The sequence below is a fragment of the Perca flavescens genome, chromosome 9, assembly GCF_004354835.1.
Source record: "Perca flavescens isolate YP-PL-M2 chromosome 9, PFLA_1.0, whole genome shotgun sequence".
NCBI lineage: Eukaryota > Metazoa > Chordata > Actinopteri > Perciformes > Percidae > Perca > Perca flavescens.
The window spans coordinates 13,995,980-14,018,167 of NC_041339.1; the positions used below are offsets into that span (position 1 = coordinate 13,995,980).

Below are 22,188 nucleotides of genomic sequence, written 5' to 3' on the forward strand. Positions count from 1 at the left end.
AAAAACTATTTTATATTCAAGCAGTTACGACTTAATATAAAAAATTCATTGGACCAGGCTGTTTTGTTTTGATGCTATGATGGGTTTCACATAACAAATTCCCTCTGTCACATTCAGAATTTGACAATTATGAGTTATCTATTTTGACCCCACTGAGTGCTAAATTGAAGCTGCGTATACAGTTTGGTGTTACAGTATATAGCTTATAATTGATGTCCTTTGCATAATACTATTTCATGTTCATTGTACTGATAAGGCATTACCACCCATGGAATCTTAAATACACATCCTCTTTGAGCGTGCCCAGTCAAATAATTCTAGATAAAAAAACATTATTTAAGGCAGTGACATATTAATCTGTACATTCAAATGATGTGTCTTGTTCCTGGCATTCGTGGCACTTGCATATGTGTATTCTCTGTTTGAAGTAATGGAAAAGATCACATATGAATGCTTTTTTTTTTTTAACCCTCTTTGCTCTTCTCTTCACTCTCAATCATCCTGCTCTCATTTGCTTTGATTTGTTCTGCTCTTATATTTGGATCATCTTGCTCTAGTGTTTCTGTGTCAGTTCCTGTGTCAGCTGACACAGCCTTAAACCCAGGCTGAGCTGACTCAGATATGGAGTGAAAAATACTGCACGGCTCTACGGACCTGACCCGCAACCCCCCCCCCTCGTCTCGGTGTATTTATGTCCCGGGACTTACTTCCTACACGGCCCTGCTGAATCCCGGCAATTTGTTTTACAGCTCTATCGTTTAAATGTTTAATTGAGCCACTCATATCTGAACAGTGGCAGGGTGTGTGTGTGTGTGTGTGTGTGTGTGTGTGTGTGTGTGTGTGTGTGTGTGTGTGTGTGTAAGCTGAACGAGGCTGCTGAGGGATGGTGGTGGTGTGTATGGGAGGCAGGTTATATGTGACCTGCCGATGCACTCCTATAATTCATACACCTACAATTTCTTGCTATCCCCCTTCATAAAGTGACATTATGTCATAGTTTCATTTTTCATTTGGATGAGGACACGGAAGTACATATTTCCCACACATGTATGTAAGCGTATTTTTGCACATACATACTCTCCACATACATGCACACATGTGGACTTTCTCTTTCCTTCCTTCCTGACTCACACATACAATACATACAAAATGCCCACTCCTACTCTACATGAATAACACAAATGTATTCAGCTCAAGTCCTCCGAGCTGGAAAATAAGATCAGTCAGGGAGCCTTTGACCCTAGCCTGTGGCTGTACGAGCATGTGACAGTGAAACAGTGAGAGGCTCAATATAGAAAGAGTGTGTGTGTGTGTGTGTGTGTGTGTGTGTGTGTGTGTGTGCGCTCATGCAAATGTGCTAGCCACAAAGTGCTTCTCTTTGTACATGTTTATGTATGCACACACATGCATTCATGTGTGCGTGTGTGTGCACACTCATAAACTCTAAGAAGCCAGTGCTCATGCTTTGGGGGATTGGCAGTAGATCTATCAAACTGCTGTAGTTAGTCACAGTGTTAATATTCAGTGCACTTCAACACCTCACCTAGCGATGCTATTGGCTGGGCTTTGTTCATGGTCAACAGTCACGGCCTTGGTGTGGCAGTAAACATGCGTGTGCGTGCGTGCGTGCACGCACACACACACACACACATACACACAGTTTGTCTTAGTTCATTAGAAGAATTAATCATTTATTTTAGCCCTAGAGAAGTAGGAATGAGATGTTTGCTTAGAACGGTTGCAAGGCAAAGGATGCCCTTCATAAGTTCAGTATCCTGTATTGTAGCTGTCGATAGTTCGTTTTCTTTTGTTTCACTTCTTTATTCACATTTATTTAATGCATCCAAAAGTGTTAAGGTAAGATTATTTTTTTTATTCATTCCATCAATGTACTTTTACGTGACTTCTTTTTGCAACTGTAACTCAACTGCAATCAATAAGGACTCAAATTGGTATAGATAATTGGTCCAAGGTTTTTCCAGATCCTTTGCTACATTGATGGACACTTTGCTCTGAATAGCACCGTCCTACCGAGGTGTAATGGTCCACCGGTGGTCCGCTAATCTCAGAAAGGCAGGCACACTGTGCCCTCTCCTCCAGCAGCCACAGGATATGAGATGCTGATCAGATTTCTATAATCAATTTACCAGAGCAGGAGGTATAAATCCTGTCCATTCACTCATTCTCCCTCTGCACCCCCCTCTCCCCCCCTCGCTCCCCAACTCTTCCTCCCCTCTCTTCTGCCCCCTGCTTATAGTTAGATGAATAATTCAGCAGCCAATGTAGTGAAAGGTGGAGTAAACAAGTCTATTGCCTAATATCCCGAGAGGCTGCCAAAGAGAGACGAGTGAGTGAGGGCAGAGAGCTAGCAGAGATAGGGGGATGGAGCAACAGAGAAGGAGGGTATCTATGGAGAATGGACATCTAGAGTCTTTCCTCATGACCTGCAGTCATTTGCACTTAGATTGACTCGGAGGTTGCGCCAAAATGGCACAGCTGGCTTCTAGTCCTTCTCTCTCCTCTCTGCCACACATTGGCAACCATTCATAATAAAATCATATAGTGAAATACAACATCTGGGAGATAGGGTGTGAGAGAGTTCAGGGTCCCTGCTTCTCTGAGGTGAGAGTTCCAAAACAAAATTAAGTATAAAAGCAGAGTATACTTCAAGGGACTATATAATATGGGACGTGACTCTCTGTCCGCTTGATGGATGTCACGGACAATAACTCTATTCAGGTTTGGAGTGCAGAGTAAGTAGCTTTTATTTTGACACCATCAGGTATACAGAGACCATGCGTAAGCATGAGACTAATACAAATGAGCAGTACAGCTTCTGCGCTTGTTAGGATAATTATTTATCAAAGAATGGAAAAAACTTGCAGCAAGTAGAGTCAGTTTACAGGACTTCAGCATAAGTACAGAAAATTACTGTCAATAGTCTTTAACAGCAGCTTTTTATAGGGAAAAGGGAGTAATATCACACAAAGAGAAACTTTCTTATCTCTGGTCAGGCTTGATGTCAGTGATAATCATGTTATAATCATATCACATGAGAAACAGAAATGGATGCACAGTTTCTTATGCAAATAGTTTAACACTAAAATGAAAACTATAGCAAGCATAACTTTTCTAACAGCGCTTATAGTCAATTCAATACGGAGAGAATTCAGAGGACACGATGTGCTTACATAACAAGCAAATGTAATCTCACACTGGAGTTATAGGCACTGATTATGCAAGCAGAACTACTGATTGATGACTCACCCAAAATTCAATTATCATTCTAAACAGTTTTATCTGGAAATTAGATTTGGATTTTTTTTTAAGTACCATGTTAATTAAAGAGACATAAGGCTATTTCTGGCTGTATCTGTTTTTAAAGCTGGGATATTTATGAGGATGGTTGCACTTTCTATAAATTGATTTAAAACTTTGAAGTCGGAGGTGAGTTCAAAACTAAGAGTTTACAGGTATTAATCAAGAGAGGTAGACTGCACATAGCTATTGTGATTGGTACATAGTGTGCATGTGATGGATGTTGCGTGGTGTGTGTGTATGTTTCTCTGTTTTTACATTTGTGAGGGAGAGAGCTGTACTTACTGGCATGGTCTGGCTACCGTGGAGGGCACTGATTGCAGACTGAGCCTCTGTATGTGTGGAGAACTTGACAAAGGCACAACCTGGAAGAGAGAACAGATGCACATCACACACATGTACACACACACACACACACACACACACACACACAATATATATACAGCAAATGTATTCAATTGAGTGGGTTTAAAAGCCTACAGTATATTAATAAAGGATTTTGAATTGTATTTGACACCACAGAAATCACTGTGCAGCGAGAGGCTCTCATTGCACAGTAGGCTGCCCCACTCCGGGCATTAGGCAGGCAGACAAGCAGGCAGAAGCCGCAGGCTAAAGATTGCACTGATGGAGCAGAAAAGCATGCTATTTAGCACCACATGCCTGTCTGTGCATATTAAATACTAGCTAAACTAGCTGCAACTGTAATGTTTTTTAAATAGGCGTTTTTTTAAATAGAAAAACACTCCATTTAAGAACTTAAGTAGAGGATGTTCTGATCAATATTTGTTAATATGACGATGTCTGTCCAAAGGCCAGGAACCACAGAACCAACACTCTTAGCTCTAATGTCCTTGAGGAATATTGTGAGCAGTAGATACAGTGAAAACAAGTTGAAGATAGCTTTTGTGGATTCACAAAGTGAGCTGTTGCACATTCATTATTCAATAATTCAACTGAAGTATGGCCCTCTTTTACAACTGGAAAACTTGATTTAAAGCTTCACTTTGTCTCCTCTGGAAAAACTCTAACTCTCAGTACTCTGGCACCAACTGCTTGACTTGAACAAATCTTACAGCTTCTTAAAACAAACTCATAAACATATTCATTCACATATCCGTTTTCTAGACTAGTATGGTGTCCCTGTGTACCCATGCTTAATAAACAATAACATAAAGGTAACAATAATAACAATATTGATGTTTAAAAAAATAACGAAACCTTATCCATTTACCATCTTTATCCAGTTGTTTTTCTGGATGCACTGGATGAAAGGCAGAGACCACTGGTACATGATCAGCTCATCACAAAGCTAACAAATGAACACACACTCTCAATGATACATGTGTGTGCAGATTATACAGTGCCCCTTGTATCTCTCTGGAGTGAGTTTATGTAACTCAGAGGGCAGAAGAAACCCAAACACCTAAACTCTCCACCCAGAAACATGTGAGGACTGAACCTGGGTCTGTTGCAGTGAGGCAGCAGTACTAACTACTGAGCCACCGTCCCCTCTTATAATTATACCCTATTTCACCTAATTTCATTTCATTTTAAGTTTCTTTTCTATTCTTATTTAATCTTTCATACTTTATTCTTCTTATCATCTATACTGCTTGACCCAGCCGCCCTGCCATTCTTCCCCTCATAATGGGCTTACCCCTGTGGACACCAGCCAATCAAGATGCCCATTCAGCTGTCAAACCACCGCCCCCTATTGAGATATGGATAGAAAAGAGCTAAAGCTCGGCATGACCTGTACAAGGACTTTGCTACAGTAGTACAAACTATATGCCAATATAATTATGAATTTAACTCTTAACATACTTTGCAAGCTGCAGTATGTCCTCCCCCGGTTTTTCTTTTTCTTTTTTTTATTAACCAAACAGGAGTGTTAATATGGAATTGAGACTGTGCAATTGTTCAATAGCTAGGGAGGATAAAATATCCTGCTATCAAAGTTATCAAATTATTTTGTTACACATAATTCTGCACTAAAAAGGATTTTGTGATAGCCAAGTGCAAAACAGATCTGTTTTTACCCGCAAGGGTTATTGGGGATGTTTTATCTGTCTAAGTTTTTATTAGAACAAAAAAAACTAATACAGACGCTCATCAGCAGACAAAGATGAATATGATAGTGATACTTTAAGTATCAAAAGTAAAAGTACTCATCATGCAAAATTACCCATTTCAGAATAATACAGTATTTGTTACTGGATCATACATATTAATGCCTTCATGTGTAAGCATCACTTTAAAGTTATGGCTAGTAAAGATGGAGCCGACTACTTTAAATACTACTGGGTAGCTTAATCTACTGTATGATAATGCATCAGGATTTATTTGTTGATTATATATTTTGTAAAAAAATGTGAATCTACTAAGTAACTAAAGTGTAGGGCTGCCACCTCTTAGTCAATTAGTCAACTAATCGGTCGTTTTTTATGCTTATTCATGCTTAATTACTCATTTCCAAGCAACTTATGAGCACATTTATGGTAAACACAAGATTTAAAGTGGTGCTTTTGCAGGATTAATTGTGGAGTAACTCAGTTTTACAGATGGTTAATTAACTACATTTATATTGTGCTTTTCTAGTCTTAACCACCTCTCAAAGCGCACAGCTCTGTCAATTAAATCAACTAATCGATTAGTCGACAAAATCGTATAAGTGTTAGTCGACTAAGAATTTCTTTAGTCGAGGACAGCCCTACTAAAGTGCATTATTTGCCTGTCAAATGGAATGAAATGTAGAAGTATAAAGTGGCATGAAGTGGAACTACAGTACTCAAGTAAAACTTAAAAACTGTTACTAAAGATATAGTGCGCCCCCTTGAGGAATTCTAAGCAATGACAACAACACTGTTGTTGCATACATGATACAAGCCTTCCTTAATCGCGCACCGCCCCCACCCTTCCTCCACGCAGTTACTAGTAGGAGGACACGGAGGATTAAAAAAACATGATGGAGTTTCTGCGCGCATAAGTTGCCAGATGACACAATTTTCAAAACATAGCCATACTGAGAAATACAGAGTGTGTTTTGTGGAGCTGATAGTCTTAATTAGCTTTGTATCAACTCATTTGGCAATGGCTTGAATGTAACGGACGTTCACTAATATCAAAAAGTTACGCACTAAAGCTTTAAGTTTACTTACTTAGTTACTTTCCACCACTGGCAACTTCCCTCGGCTGCAACCGTCCTCACAGCGGGGACACTTGAATTGTTTTGACATCCATCTTTCCCTTCTCCTTCAAACCACTCAGGACACTCTGGCTTCAAACCCCTTTAGATATAATTTCACAACAATTTCCATAAGCGCTATCTTGGGAATAGGCTTTAGGGAATGAAAAACCACTGGTCCCTTTGCTCTTTGCTGCATGTCAGAGGGAAATGATATCTCCAAAAGTTTTTGCCTGTCTTAAAAAGACATGAAGGCTATCAACCACACTACAGTACCTGAGTTACAGTAAGGACCTGCAGTACATCAATAGGACAAAATGCTTCAGATTAACACTTTGCAATGTAGAAACGAGATATATGCTGAGAAAGTTTGTGATGGCAAAGTCATTGGTTTAAAATTACTAGCATTTTTTGAATCATTGCTGCATTTGATGGGATTTACAACTACTCATAACATTGGGTTTCTTGTTTTTCTGGTAACTAACCCCATCCCCCTGCATAGTCTTGGTTTTGTATCTGGCCTTCGGGTTTTATCACAGATATGTCCATTTAAAACTTCCCTGTCTGTCTTCAAAAAAAGAAAATAACAATATGATCCCCTTTTTAAATATGACAAGATTTTGAAATGCTTCAACAGAACGGTAGCTAAAGTCTAAACATCTAATAGCCCTGCGAATCCTCTTATAGTTCCTTAATATGAAAGTCAGACATCAATCAAACTTTTTTTGTCACTGCCTGCAGCAGACTAGCACATCAAACGTAGCGGCGTAAAAATGTTTGTAATTATGTGCTATTTGACCTATATCTGATGCATATGTCACATATATTTTTCATTGCCCAGTTGACGTAGACGCTCACACACACTGTCACTTCTTTGTCAGTGACCTAAATAAAGCTGACAACTGTATCATTGCCCCTACCTTTGCTGTTTCCGTCAGGACCTCTTAGGACCGTGCACTCCTCGATGACTCCGTAGGGTTCGAAGAGGCGGTAAACATCCTCCTCAGTCTGTTGTTTGTTCAGCATCCCAACAAACAACTTCCTGTCTTCTGGAACAAACAACGAGACAAAAGGTTAAATTATAACTTTGACCTCAATTACTAAACCAATTTGAGAACATACAGTCGTGAAAAACGTCATCGTTAGTGGAACGGGGTTTAATTGAGATAAAGTCTCTTTTTCCATGGAAGCAAACACAGATATACAGTACGTTCACAAAGCCTTGGTTTATTTAGCACTGGTTGGGCTCGAGTCACATTGTATTATCTCTTTTCCAAGACTGATCATTTTATTCTCTAGTATAACTGGATTTAGTCCCATATGGCCACATATACTGTAGCTGCTGGGGGTAAGTGAGTGGTCAGGGGCTGGGGGGGAAGAGCAATGGAAAGACTAATGAAGAGGTTTCACACACACACACACACACACACACACACACACACACACACACACACACACACACACACACACACACACACACACACACACACACACACACACACACACACACACAAGACAATGAGCAAGTCTTTGGTCCTTTAAAAGAACCAGGGGCTCCAGGCAGCTCTAACCTCCTACACAGCACACTGTACTGGCTTTTACCACTCTCTCCCTGGGTCTCTGTCTCTCTCTCCTCTTTATTAATCTCTCTCTCCCCTTTCTCTTTTCTGCCTCTCTTTTTCTCTCGCTGATTCTACATTTTTCAGCTTCATTCTTTTTTCCGCTGCATCCCTCCCTTCCTCTCTTTATCTCTCTCTTACTCCACTAATTGCTGCTGATCCAGTGTTTTTTGTGTAGCCAGAGAAATATTTCAGTATGCTCTTCAGTGAACAATGGCGTGTCTCTCCTACGAGCAACGAAGGCTGGGAGACATGCCATGAATAACGCTGACTTTTCAATAGATAGCCTGTATGCTATTGAGTCCTGTTAAATGCTGTGGGATCTGATCTTTTCCCTCGACCTGACACACTGTGTTTACTGATGTACTCTGGCCTTGTATGATTAATGCTACAGTGCAGCGAGTCTCTGCTGGCAACAGAGGCACTAAAACCTTCCCTTTATACAGATTGTTTCTCCAACTCTGACCTGTGAAGTCACAGTGGATAGACTGAGTGAGAGACAGGACTAGCGGCCGCTGCTATGAAGAGGTTGAGAGCAGCATAAACCGCTGCCAGAGGTGAACTGTGACGACTACGAGTGTGTCGTGTTGTTCTTGTTTCGTGACCCAGACACAAGCCGATACCCACATTCCTGCAGCGGGCACGGCAGCGAGTGCATGCACACACGGTGCCCAGCTAGGGTTTCAGCACTGAGCACCACCAATGATGCACCTTTAAAATAATCACCCGTGTCAGAGTGTTGTCTAGGAAGGGGCGTCCCTCGTGCTGGCTCCTTATTGCAAGTGGCAGGATCAGAGGCTATGTATCAAAACGGAAGTGATGCAATGTGACATCTGTCAGGGCGGATTGGAGAGCATTTATCTGCAAAAAAAGGAAAGCCCTGAACTGGAAAATGAAAGGCCAAGATGGTCCTTCCTTTTGCTGGAGGGAGAATATAAATTCTGAAGGTTGGATGTGGGGAGATGAGTCGAGGAAGGGGGGAGGGCCTGAACTGCACACAATTCCCTGAATGCCGCCAGACCACATCTCATATACACTTGTATACAGCCAGAGAGCCACACACAGCAGACAGAACCACCCATGCAACCGCGGTGGCTCTTTGCGTTCCTCGCTAGCGCTACTTTGGCTGTAACGCCCTTCTTCAAGTAGATCATGGGGATCTGACAAGTTTTGAATTAATGCATGACCCTATCAATTTCATATGAGCTGCACTCTGACGATCGTACTACGAACAGCTCACATGTGGCATGTCTTAAAATACGACATCGCATCCATCCTTCAGCTGAAAGATTGCTGACTGGCAACGTCACCTCCAGCTGAATGGAATAATATTTATAAGACTCCAAGTATAGGGGGATCATTGGCTGCTATATATCACATTACTGTGTAATATTGGTTCACAGTGAGCTCCACAAAAGCCTTACACATTGGATTCATGTTCAGTCTGCTGGCTTTTTGCGTTACACCTGAAGGAGATACTAATCTGAACACATGTGCAGGAGTTGTGTATACAGTGTTTACAGAAATGTAAGAAAGATGTGACTCTATATTCATTTTGTATTTACGACAGTAGCATTTAGCAGGAGTTCATCATCTGTGGCTGAGAAAGAAATGGAGTGCATGTTCTGCAAAGTGAGTGTGTTTTGAAAACAAGCTAACAATGCATGAAAACAGATCATCTAGGAGATCTGTTCCACCGTCTAGGATTCTGCCGTGGCTGCTCTGAACTAAAATGCTACCTTGGGAATTCAGGTGTTGTGTTCATCGCCAATAGAAACATTATCTTATTTATCTACAACACTGCAGCACAGGCAGTGTGCAAACAGACGCACAGAGAGTGCAAAACACCTAGTCATTTATATATATATATATATATATATATATATATATATATATATATATATATATAATCTGAAAGGGGGTGGACAAAAAAGAGAAAAAGAGGGAGAGATGCCCCACCATAACCACACACATAGTAGAGACATAACGAGCTGCATGTCCACTGTTACATGTAACTATCACGTAACAACAACAAATTGACTTTTTCTTCAGGGCACCTATTATTTAGACTGCTGTTTAATTCGTGTTTTTCGGTACATAAACGTGAAGTCACACAGACCCCAAAAAAACAGCATCACCACTACCGCGTTAACCAGTATGATTGCTGATGAACTGCTATTGTTGCTAACTTCCATCCATCTGCTACACAACCATCTCAGCTCACCATTTGATCTGATTTACGTTGTGCTGGTTTCCTGTGGTCTGTCCGCAGGCATCTGACCGAACAGATACCCTCAATCAATCCAGCTGTCTACACACTTTTTTCTTCCGAGTTTTACGCTCGTAACTACAGTAAGGTGTTCTGTAGCTACTGTTAATAATGCTATCGCTGGCCTAGTGGCCACAGCTGCATTACAAGCCTGCTTCATCTGTTTGTTATTCTACTGAAATGCAAAGCTGTGTATATGTGATATTCGTCTGAACTAAAGAAACGAAAATAACATTTGTTGTCTCTGATTGTGGTTCCCGCATCAGCCTGCCTGTTTAAACAGATTCTAAAATCCTGATCTTTGTTCTGACGTTATCTTTATGTTGAGTGTTGGCTCCTTTGTTCCAAGAGTGTCCACCTCAGATAGTTTCTGCAGTTCACTTTCTGGACTTCTCCAAGCTGAGCTGAGCTCAGTCTTTACAATAGCTCAAGAGCATTCAGCCTAGATATCTTCAATCTCACATCAGAGTTTCTCTATGCATTCATGTCTATTCCTCAGCGATGCAGTACAGTTCACGCAGTATATCATCCAGCGGGCGCGCCGGATAGCTCAGTTGGTAGAGCGGGCGCCCATATATAGAGGTTTACTCCTCAATGCAGCGGGCCTGGGTTTGACTCCGACCTGCGGCCCTTTGCTGCATGTCATTCCCCCTCTCTCCCCTTTCATTTCTTCAGCTGTCTTATCGATAAAGGCCTAAAAATGCCCAAAACAATAATCTTAAAAAAAAAAAAAAAAATGGGTGAAGAGATCTCCTCACTCAGAGATCTATAGCTACATAACCCTTCATTATATGCAGGGAACATCAAAAGACTTGACTCCATTTAAGCCTTTCCAACTGCTCAATTTTCACTGTGTAATATAAGATGGTTTACTCACTGGATAGAGAAGACATTGAGAACTGGATCTTTAACCAAAGTCAACCATCTTTTACACAATTAATAGGATGTCATGACAAGAATGTTTCTGATTGAATCATGTTTTTGGCTCAGTGAATTGACCTGTCAGTCAAACGCAACCCTAAAGCATTCTATAAAGCTGAGAGGTTAAAACATGATTAGCAGCAAATTCTGTTTTGGAAGGCTCTTTTTTCTTTTGCAATTGTACAAAACAGCTGAGTCATCTTTCTGTTCCAGCTACTCACCTGTGGTAAATGTCTTCTACTGTATAGATGAATACAAAATAAGACAAGAAATTTGTTTTTTCTTGCTTACATCACAACAGAGCCTAGTGAGCAGTAATACAGTAGCATCCTAAATTAAAGCGCTAGTGTTAACAGTGAAATGTCGTTACCTAAACAATTCAGGGGTCTAATAACCACCAGCAACTTAACTGTGAAAATTGTGCAGCATGCTGGCATTAAGATGCATTTACAGCTCACTGGCAGAGTACTGTATGCAACTTCATTGTGACACACCACTGCTATCGAGAAATTCACCCCCCATCATGTTTAATTTACTCTATTAAACAGATGCTTGTTTAGAATAAATGCTTTGGAAATTAAACTCCGGAATAATGAAATGGCAGTGTGCTGCCTGGTTATACATACTGAAGATTACTGGCTCCATTTGGACTCTTTCTAATCAATATAAGCTTTTCAGTATGAGTGCATTGGCCTTGTGTGAAGCCTTTGAGCCACTTAATGAGCCATATATGAGCCATATAATATTTCATATCTTAATTCTTCATGCTTTACTTTGACCAGTACATGTGCATGACAAACAATACCACTGTAATGTCTTTCCTTTAAATGTGCTCCAAATCTCTGCCAATACCTTCTTTGGTTACATAATGTTTATTTCCACTGGAAGTTGAACAAGCTGAAGGATCTCCTGTCCACACAGCATACTGTATATACTTACTGCAGCACAGTCCAGTATACTGTAGACTTATTACTGTATGCTCCATGATTAGACTGCAGACTGCTGAGGATTTTGACAGTGAAATGAGACTCATTGAATAGCAATGGGGCCAAGTAGGGGTTTTTGGAGCAACAAAAGAAAGAAAAGGAGAGAACTAGGGGAAGCAGAGTTGTAGAGAAAGAATGAGAGAGAGAGAGAGAGAGAGAGAGAGAGAGAAGAAGAGAGAGAGAGGAAGAGAGTGAATGTGTAGGAGACTGAGAACTGTAAATTGATGTGCATACAGTCCTGCAGTCCTTGATAAGCCAGGATGGATGAAAGAGGAGCACCATTGGAGTTGGTAAATCATTGTCAGGGGTATGGAGGATGAGGCAAGGGAAGTCTGGGTGGAGACTGAGAGGGGGAGGGATGTGAATGGGGGTGATGTGGGGAAGGAAAGCATACCAACTGCCTTAGGTGCTCTCTGGTTTTCAAATTTCCCTTCCCTCTGTCTCTTTCTCAATCGTTGCAACAGCATGCGAGTAGGAATGGAAGGAGGGAGAGAGATATCGTGACAGAGGGAGAGAGCGAGAGAGAAAATGCACTAGTCAAAAGGATGGGGAGGTTGCTATGACAACTATTTAAACAGCGGGCTGTCAGTCATGTTTCATTGGAGTTTGGAGAGGAATGAAGCGAGGAGAGGAGTTGTGGAAGGAGAGGTTGGAGAAGGGTCATTTCTCCATCTGTCTGCTGAGCCGGTGTGTAAATTTGACTGTCAGGCTCGGAGATAAGGACAAATTATGAACAATATTAGCTGGCTGATAAAAGCGAACAATAATGAATGGATAAATATATTAAAACCAAATGAGATAGCATCCAGGCAGAAACAGGGGCCCTGAGAAGCCATCCAGGTTTTCTCATTTGGAGGGGAAGATAAGAGCTGGAGAAAGGCTGTGAGGAGGGGAAGGATCCACCGCATTAGAGCTAGCTACTGTAGCGTACTTCCTCGTCGAAAGAGAGAAAGAAAGACTCGAAATCACTCTGTAGTCGGAATACCAAACATTGGGGCTTCCTCTACCTCCTTCACAAGCCTATTATACTTCTCCAATGAGCAGGATGCCACACAATTACAGTGTCAGCATGTGTTCAAGCATAAAAAACACAGACAGAATGGAATGAAATTAATTAACCCTAATAGATTACAGTGCTTAGCCATTGGAATTTAATCCAATTTATTACATATAGGGATCTAACTGGTTTGTGTTTGCATTAAAGAGATGGCGAGAATGGATGTGTGTGTGTGTGTGTGTGTGTGTGTGTGTGTGTGTGTGTGTGTGTGTGTGTGTGTGTGTGTGTGTGTGTGTGTGTGTGTGTGTGTACTTCACAGTAGTGTATATGTCCCTGTTGTGTATAGGTGTGCTAAGAGCATCCCTGTACAGAAGGGATCAGTGGGAGAGACCAACAAGGGGGGAGTCTGAGGTTTGGCACAGCCTTAGGGTGAGAACACCCTGCCAACTTAACTCCTGAATAATGAGCCTTTTATGTGCTGCGTTATCACTGGCGGGAGGACGGCCATGTACTTTGTCATAGCGCTGGAGCCACTTCAGACAGAACCCAGTTAGTGGGTTCCACCAGCACACCTTCAACTGAGATAAAAATGTGGGTTGATAGAATAGTTTGTTTACCAATTTCTAAAGTAAATTAGCACTCCTGTGTGTACGAGTTGTATTTGCAGCTGTCTTTTGAAGTTGCATGCTAACCCGCAGAGTTGACAGCACAGACTGTAAGGCCTACCATGCACCGGCCCTAATGAGGTAGCTTATTAGTGCAGTTTCCCTCACAACTTCCGAGATGTTGCTTGGAAACAGCATTGCAAAGAAAACAATACTGTAGTTCTCACCAAAAAGCCATCAGCAATTTCAACACCAAAGCTATGAAATATGGACTTCTATTGAAACAAATGTGACTCAATAGAGAATGCAAAGAGAATTACAGAGACTGAATTTAATCACATATGAATGGTAAACATAATATATTTCATTGTGATGCACGCCTAGGTTGGCCATAAAGTCAACGGCCATGTTGTGCTTATATTTAGTCTCAGACATTATAATATCAGACATAATTTCAGACATGTTCCAGTACACAGTGCCCAGAAGGAGGGAACCACTTCTTTTAACTCCAGCAGCACCTGCGGTGACATCAGGTTAATTTCATGTCATAGTTTCATCATTTTGGTGTCAAGGCTTCTCATTGGCAGCTTGGCTGTGACCCATAAAAGCCATCAGTAGAAACGCCATTGAGCGCTGCGTGCAGGGCCTTGATAGCCATGCTGCAGGAAAAGCGCATCCTTCACTAAGCACCCCTCTGGGATGGATTAGGCTTCACCGCTTCCACATACATGTAAGTATAAGCACACTGACACAAGGTTTGTATATGATATAAACACTTTAACTGTGTGGGCAACACACAAAATTACCATAAATGATATACACACTCACATACAGGCTGTCAAAGAAATAGAACAGCTTGCAAATACAAGTAGATATATTGACAGGCACGCAGACAGAAATGTATACAGTACATGATGTGTTGTATATACAATATATGGTATCGAGAGGCATCTAAAGCACTTTCTACAAACAAACATCTATGCAGTGGGAGGTTGCAGTTGGTAACTGTTGCATCACAAGCCCTATAGCGTATTAGTCAGGCCAAAGAGCTCAAGATCAAACTATAATGCGTTACCGAAAAGCAGCCTCATGGGAAAATAGCTTCTGCATTCCAACCGTACACATTTCCTCCATGCACACCAGCCGAGTCGATTCAATCTCGGAGGGGATTTAGAGACCAGTGATCATGAATTCTCTCTGTGCCGCTGGCCGAAAGGATGATGGATATTGTATATGACACCTAAACGACTCGCACATCTGTACACGCACGCCCACGTGCACACACATGTTCGTACGTACACATAAAAAACACAAAATGGGCATACAGCAGACAGGACCTCCTGTATGTCACTCAATATTCTCTAAAGAGCTCCAGCGATTTTATGCATCAGTGCGATCTAATGGCTGCTGTTCTATGCTGCTGGCTGGGGGATTTTAGCTGCATCTTGGCCCTGCAGGAAGCCTTGAACATACTATTACAGTCTTCTGACGTTGTTCCCACTTCCCCAAATGCTCAATGTAAAGCCTCTGAGGTGTGGCGTGCATGTTTGTTTTAGTGTGCTCCTTTCTTTCTCTTTCTGTACAGTTTCCATCAGCTCATAGCCTGCTCTTCAGCCCCCCCACACCAGCACAGACCAACTGAAAGGAGAACAGAAGGAGAAATTGCTTAAAATATTTTATCCCCACCATATACATCTCAGCAAATTTACACTCAATATGATAACAAATGTGAAGTATTACTCACAGCCTTGTGTCAAATTCAGTGTATTATGGCTGAAGTCATAAATCCTGAAACTGCAGTGCAACGTGGATACGTCGCTACTGTATATAAACATTTACAATATGGCAGTGCTATTTATATTGTCTCCCTTCATAATGCCATCTGAAGGGCACTTTGGCATCCGTTATGATATGGATTTTCTCTCGCCAATTTTTCTCTATCGCATTTATTGCCATTCTTCTTTCCCGTCCAGATTGTGTTTCTATACAGTAGAATGGCCCTTTTACCTTTGGCAGTATTTAACACAGCGCTAGCCTGTTTCTTAATTATTTTCTCATCGCTCCACTGACACTGATTCATGAGGGTAATGTTGGACACACCCCCTCAGCCAGCCCCCTAAACCAACCCCCACCTCCCTTCTCCTTCATGCACACTTTCTCTCTCTGTTTCCTTCCTCTTCCTTACAGTAGAGTTGCTATTAGCTCTTTCTTGTATCATCTCTTTCTCTCTCTTTGTCTGATCGCCCCTTTTTTGTCCCTCACTGTCTCCATCGCTCTTCTTTTTTTCAAATTAACTCGTGATTATCTTGGATTGTTAATGAGTTACCTTCATGGTAACTCATTAGCCTTCATGGTTGCTCTCAAGTAATTACCTTTTTTTTCATTTGGAAGTACAAAATTGACTACAGCAAGAGACAACAAACTTCATTATACACTGAGTTCTTTTGTGATCCACCCCCCACTGATCTTATTGTGTTGAATATATAGTACCAATATCCTCTCACCTCTGCACAACTGCAATATCAAAAAATATGTAATACCTGAGAAAAGACAATGGAAAGGTGGACAGACTGCAAGTGTGAGATCATACGTAAAAGGTGACAGTATTACCGCTCAAGAACAGCAAACAGAAGTAGCACAAGTAAAGGGAAGTGCAGAGGAAAAAGATAATGAGAAAATGTGAAAAGGGTGGATGAGTACGAGAGGGAGAGAAATGAAAGGGAGGAGGCTGAGATCTGAGATAGAGAGTGAGGGGCCATGCCCAACTCCAGCTCAGGAGAGAGTGAGGATGTACCAGAATACGGGCTATCTCTCTGAAGCTTTGTCTGCAAGAGCAACTGAGCTGGCAGATGACTTTGCTGCACATGGACAAAAGAGGCTTACAGGCCACCCTGCATGTCAGCTTTCCCTGTGTGAGAGCTGTAGTGGAATATAGGGTGTGCTCGAGCACTCACCTGCCTAGACCTACAGAGACCTTGGTGAAAGTGGATTCAGATTTGCTCTATACATATGACATCAGCCAGCAGATTCATTTTGCATATACTCCAGTTCAGTGCAGAGCATCTCTTTACTCTGGAAAAAAAAAAAAACTGCAGTGTTAACAGTTATGAGATAGGGAAATGCTGTATGAGGTAAAGTTGCAAATACATAAATAAATACATAAGCCCTAAAGCATGTCACTGGTGTACTTTTATATTTTACCATTTCCATATTATTAGTTCAAGTTGATTCTTGATAGCAGGCTAGATGCTAAACTTAGAGCTTTTCCACTCTCTGCTGTTGTGTGCTTTTTGTATGCATGGCCTCTGTAGTGCTGATGGGACTGCAGGGGGAGAGCCTAACCCTGTCAGTCACACTGACAGCCAAGCTGTCTTATCTGCTCTCTATTGGCGATGGTGCACTTTAATTAGGCTAGAAGGTCAATCAGCACTTTTTTTTTCTTTTAAGGATGTGATTCTACTGAAAGCATTTCATAATAAGGGACAGCCGTTGTGTTTTTGGGGCAAAGGCAAACACGCTCCCTTACCCTCTATTCTCAGTTGTCATCCCTGCTAGTCTGAAGGATCAGATCTACTTATATCACATATTTTCACAGAGCCCTGCACTGCTGAAGTAATGAACTGCTGCAAAGGTTTCCGCAACATATCTTCTGTATTTCATCTGCGAGATAAGAAATGTGCATGACATACTGAGGACATCTTCCGCTGTCACTGAACGAACAATACATTGCCTACCTTCAGGTTCCTGACATGAAAACCTGACTTGACCTGCTTGCGTTTAAAAAAAAAAAACGTTTTTCAGTGCATTGCCTTTGAATAGTGACGCTGGTATTGTTTTCACCTTGTGAGTCTTTATGTGTGTGTCATCATGGCAAAATGTTGTCCTGGAGACACCTACTGTAGTGGGAACTACCACAGAAGATGTTTCCAGCACTTTGCATACTTTGAGTATACTGTATATGTCTGTGGACAGCTTTTGTCACCGCAACTGTGCAAGATGCAGTAACAAAACTTTACAGGTGTGTAGTTAAAATCAAAATGAAGGCAGAGTTCGAAGATGGTTGTTGTCTGAGCATGGGCACCAGAAGAAGGGGGGTAGAAAGTGGGCCATTGCCCCCCCCCACACACACACACTTTTTTTCCACCATGGGTCCAATTTTGCGTCGCGGCTGGTGTTATCCCATCGCAAGATGGTCTCTAGTTATTAATGTATGAAGAGAACGTTACAGGTTTGTCAACATCACCAATATCACAAGGGAAAGAAGTGTTGCCATCATCGTTAACTTTACTGGATGAACCACATGTGCGGCAGCAGATTGGGTTTTTTTGTAGCACTTTTGCAACAATTATCTGCTGTAGATAAATATGCTATGCTACCTTTGACAACAATTTGCTTCTTGCTTTCCTCTTCCTGTTTTATTTTCTCGGCCCTGCTTGCATAAATGCATTTCAATTTTGTTGTGGAAACTGTTATGAAGCTCTGCCATCAACAACCAAATTGGCTTCCTTGAATCGGCCCTCGCAGGTGCATAGTAAGCCAGAATTGTGCACTGATGTCTGAGCTGAGCGGGTTCATTGGCTGAAATAAGCACTCTGTGGCATCTGTTGTGTATGACTTTTTTGGGGGCGCAAATAACTGAAAATGTCATTTTATATTGTATATCCAATTTATATTTACCACAGGACTCTGTGGGGCCCCTTTGCTCAGTGTCTGTGTTCATAATCATTTTGGAAAAAGGATATCAAAGTAAATCAAAACAACAGTTTCTACTAAACCAACACCTTTGTGTATTCCAGATTGCACTTTCTACACTCCGCTAATGTCTCACTTTTAGTTTAAAGAATCTCGCTGAGCTGAGGGGGTAAATGCTTTGCTCCTTTAAAGGAACATCAACAATCCCTCCTTTACTCTCCAAAGTAGTTTCCTCCCACGGAACTCAGCAAGCAGCCAGAACAAATGTGGCATAAATTCATCTTGCTGTCATTTGTAAACCTGCTCCATTCTTAACACAACCATGATTATTCATACAAACATGATAAAAAAAAGTGTCTAAATCAAGCAGTTGAAATCAAGCAAGCACCTCAAACCAAGCTCAGCCACAATCCTCCATGTGCAGAGCCTGAAGAGTTTGTGAGAAAGATACAAGAGACGTAAAGGAACGGAAACAGACAAGTGCATGCGCGTATTGGCAAAAATGACCCCCTACAGTGTTCTCTATCTCACATAAACACACTCACTGTCTCTCTCCTCTGCACCAATCTTCTTGACAGCCCATTTGTTTTCATTTCCAAGATATTTTGCTTGATATCTAATGAAATAAATATCTATATATTGAACAAATCATCAAGAGGGGAGGGTGGAATTCTTCATCGGATGTCATTTTGGCATTGCTGTTTTACTTCATGCATCAGGTTTATTGGATTTGTTTATTGTCATAGCCAATCATCTAGTGTCCCGGCATGCATAGAAATGTATTGTAAAGTACACACTGTCTGTTGATGAAACTCTTGAACCGTGAGCCTCAATTTTGCATTCAGAACGTATAAAAGCAATCTATATCTTGGAATATGCTAGATATGAAGGAATGGAGAAATTTGGACCTGTCAAGCTAATACCTAATAGTATTAGACCGCAAAAAGGCTGACTTATTTCTCTCACCAACTTAGACTATGAGGCAGATGGCCTTTTCCTCTGGCTTTCTATCTCCTCCTCGCTCACTCTCTCTCTCTCTCACTGACAAATCTTACTGTAAGCATTTTAATTCCCCCTGACCTTTACTGATCTCACCCAGGCAAATTTCCCCGTTGCTTAGGGCCAAAACAAAATGAAATTTGAATTTCAGCTCAGAATAATTTAAGATGATCCTTTCTATGCAGGGAGTCTCAACTATTTTGTAGTTTGGGTACTGCGAACTGACTAAATGGACTTTCCGTAAGAGCTCTCTCTCTATAGATTTCTCTCTTGCCTATGGGACTCTGGGATAACATACAATGTGATGTGGGTGTGTGAGGAGGGGGAAGACAGGGGAGAATGAGCGAGCGTAACGTCCCCAATATTTACATGTATGCAAGCATGGGCACATGACACACACGCTGGCACACAAAACCGTGCTCCAACTCTAACACCCTGCTTTGTGTGCAAGGCTGAGAAATGCAATGTCAGCACGCACCACATGGAAGTTTAGAGGGGAGGGAAAAGCTAAATAGTGTAAAAAAGGGAGCATGTGATGAAAAATGCATGCTCCCTGTAAACAGTTGCCTGCGGATCATCTCCTCCTCTTTATCCTGTTGCCTCTACTGACAGTACTTCACACTTCTCAACACAACAGGATGAAAAAGTGACAGTCAGACAAACTGTACATACACGCACTCATATATGCAGACACCCTACTACATTGAATGTATGGCCACCATCTTATATTTATATATATATATATATATATATATATATATATATATATATATATATATATATATATATATATATATATACAGTACAGGCCAAAAGTTTGGACACACCTTCTCATTCAATGCATTTCCTTTTTTTTTCATGACTATTTACATTGTAGAGTCTCACTGAAAGTAGCCACCCTTTGCTTTTTTAATAATAAGGGAAAAAATTCCACTAATTAACCCTGACAAAGCACACCTGTGAAGTGAAAACCATTTCAGGTGACTACCTCATGAAGCTCATTGAGAGAACACCAAGGGTTTGCAGAGTTATCAAAAAAGCAAAGGGTGGCTACTTTGAGGAATCTAAAAGATAAGACATGTTTTCAGTTATTTCACACTTTTTTGTTAAGTACATAATTCCATATGTGTTCATTCATAGTTTTGATGCCTTCAGTGAGAATCTACAATGTAAATAGTCATGAATATAAAGAAACATTGAATGAGAAGGTGTGTCCAAACTTTTGGCCTGTACTATATATATATATATATATATATATATATATATATATATATATATATATATATATATATATATATATATATAAAACAATTATAGATTAGCTCAGTCAATCAGTTGTACATAACCCTACCAATTGTTGTTGGTTTTTTATTCTAACATATGTGAATGTTTTTGTGGGATTTCTTTTTTCCTGACTCATCATTTACTTCGCCCCCAGCATTACAAGATTACATGCAGCTTTCTAGAGACGCATGTTTGCCACTGGTGAAACACAAAAAAAACATATTGTACTGTGGCTGCGAACTACCTGGCTGAACAACTGTGCTTGCCTCGCTAACATTTCCTTCATGTCCAGACAGCTTCACCCAGCTAGAGTAGCATGGAACATGATATCAAGGTGACGTCTTCCACATGTTTGCTTGGAGGTTTTATCTTGGAAAAAAACATGAAAATAATAAAATAGAAACTAATTATACATTTTTAAAAAGTTCCTCCAAAAAAACACACCTAACGCTGCCACAAGCTATAGAGTGAAGCAACACAAATATATTGATACAAAGCACTGCAAGACATGTAACTAATGCTCCATATTTTCAGTTCAGTTGATGGAGAAACCAGCTGGCCGTCAATTCCGGTGACAGTTATATTCAAAGCACCAGTATTCTGCTCCATTCTCCCTGACAACCTTCACAAGACTCCTTAATCACACGGCAGAAGTGATGTAATGAGAGAGAAACGCTGGCAATTAGGCACCTGCAGAACAACTCAATCAATTTTAAGAACCTAAACCTTATTGTTGTTCACAACAATCCTTTTACATATTTTACTCACATGAGAATGTGCAGATACATGACAACACATATCCTTTGTTTTGTACTACTTCTTTTGGGCTTGTTTTTCCAGTACACACTGATGGCTGATGTCAGGTCGATCTGTCAAGAGTTCCTTGTATTGCTCTGAAAACAGCATGTCGTCCTTTTCACTCTACAACTGTCTGACAATGTTAATCTGCGGGAGAGGACCGTGTTGACAGAACACATTATGGAGCTTTAGGGGGGAGAGGTTAGGCATCAACACAGAAATAGAATTTAAATTGGTAAACCTTTTATAAGGCATGCACTTTCATGAGCAAATGCTCACTAGACTTTACCCTGCCCTTTCAAATTAATTCAATAGTACTGCTTGTGCATATATGCATGCTAGTGTGGCCCACGCTTAAGGTAATGTCAATGTGTGTGCGTTATGTGTATACAGCTGTATGTGGGTATGACGGGTTGTGTTTGTCACATCGAGCTAGGAAATTGTTTTAATCTTCTCAGAGCTCCATCAGCAGTTTATCAACCGCGCCACCTGTACTCGGGGGTTTGGGTGTGT

General features: G+C 41.0%; 1 protein-coding gene across 1 annotated transcript in view; it reads right to left on the reverse strand.

The window, feature by feature from the left end:
* Positions 1 to 22,188, reverse strand: part of celf5a (cugbp, Elav-like family member 5a) — a 196,629-nt gene that overhangs the window by 25,950 nt on the left and 148,491 nt on the right. Inside the window, exons 4-5 of the mRNA XM_028587205.1 lie at positions 7,426 to 7,554; positions 3,604 to 3,683 (exon numbers count right to left, since the gene is read on the reverse strand). Of these exons, the coding sequence (XP_028443006.1) occupies positions 3,604 to 3,683; positions 7,426 to 7,554 (209 nt within the window). The remainder of the gene's footprint in view (positions 1 to 3,603; positions 3,684 to 7,425; positions 7,555 to 22,188) is intronic.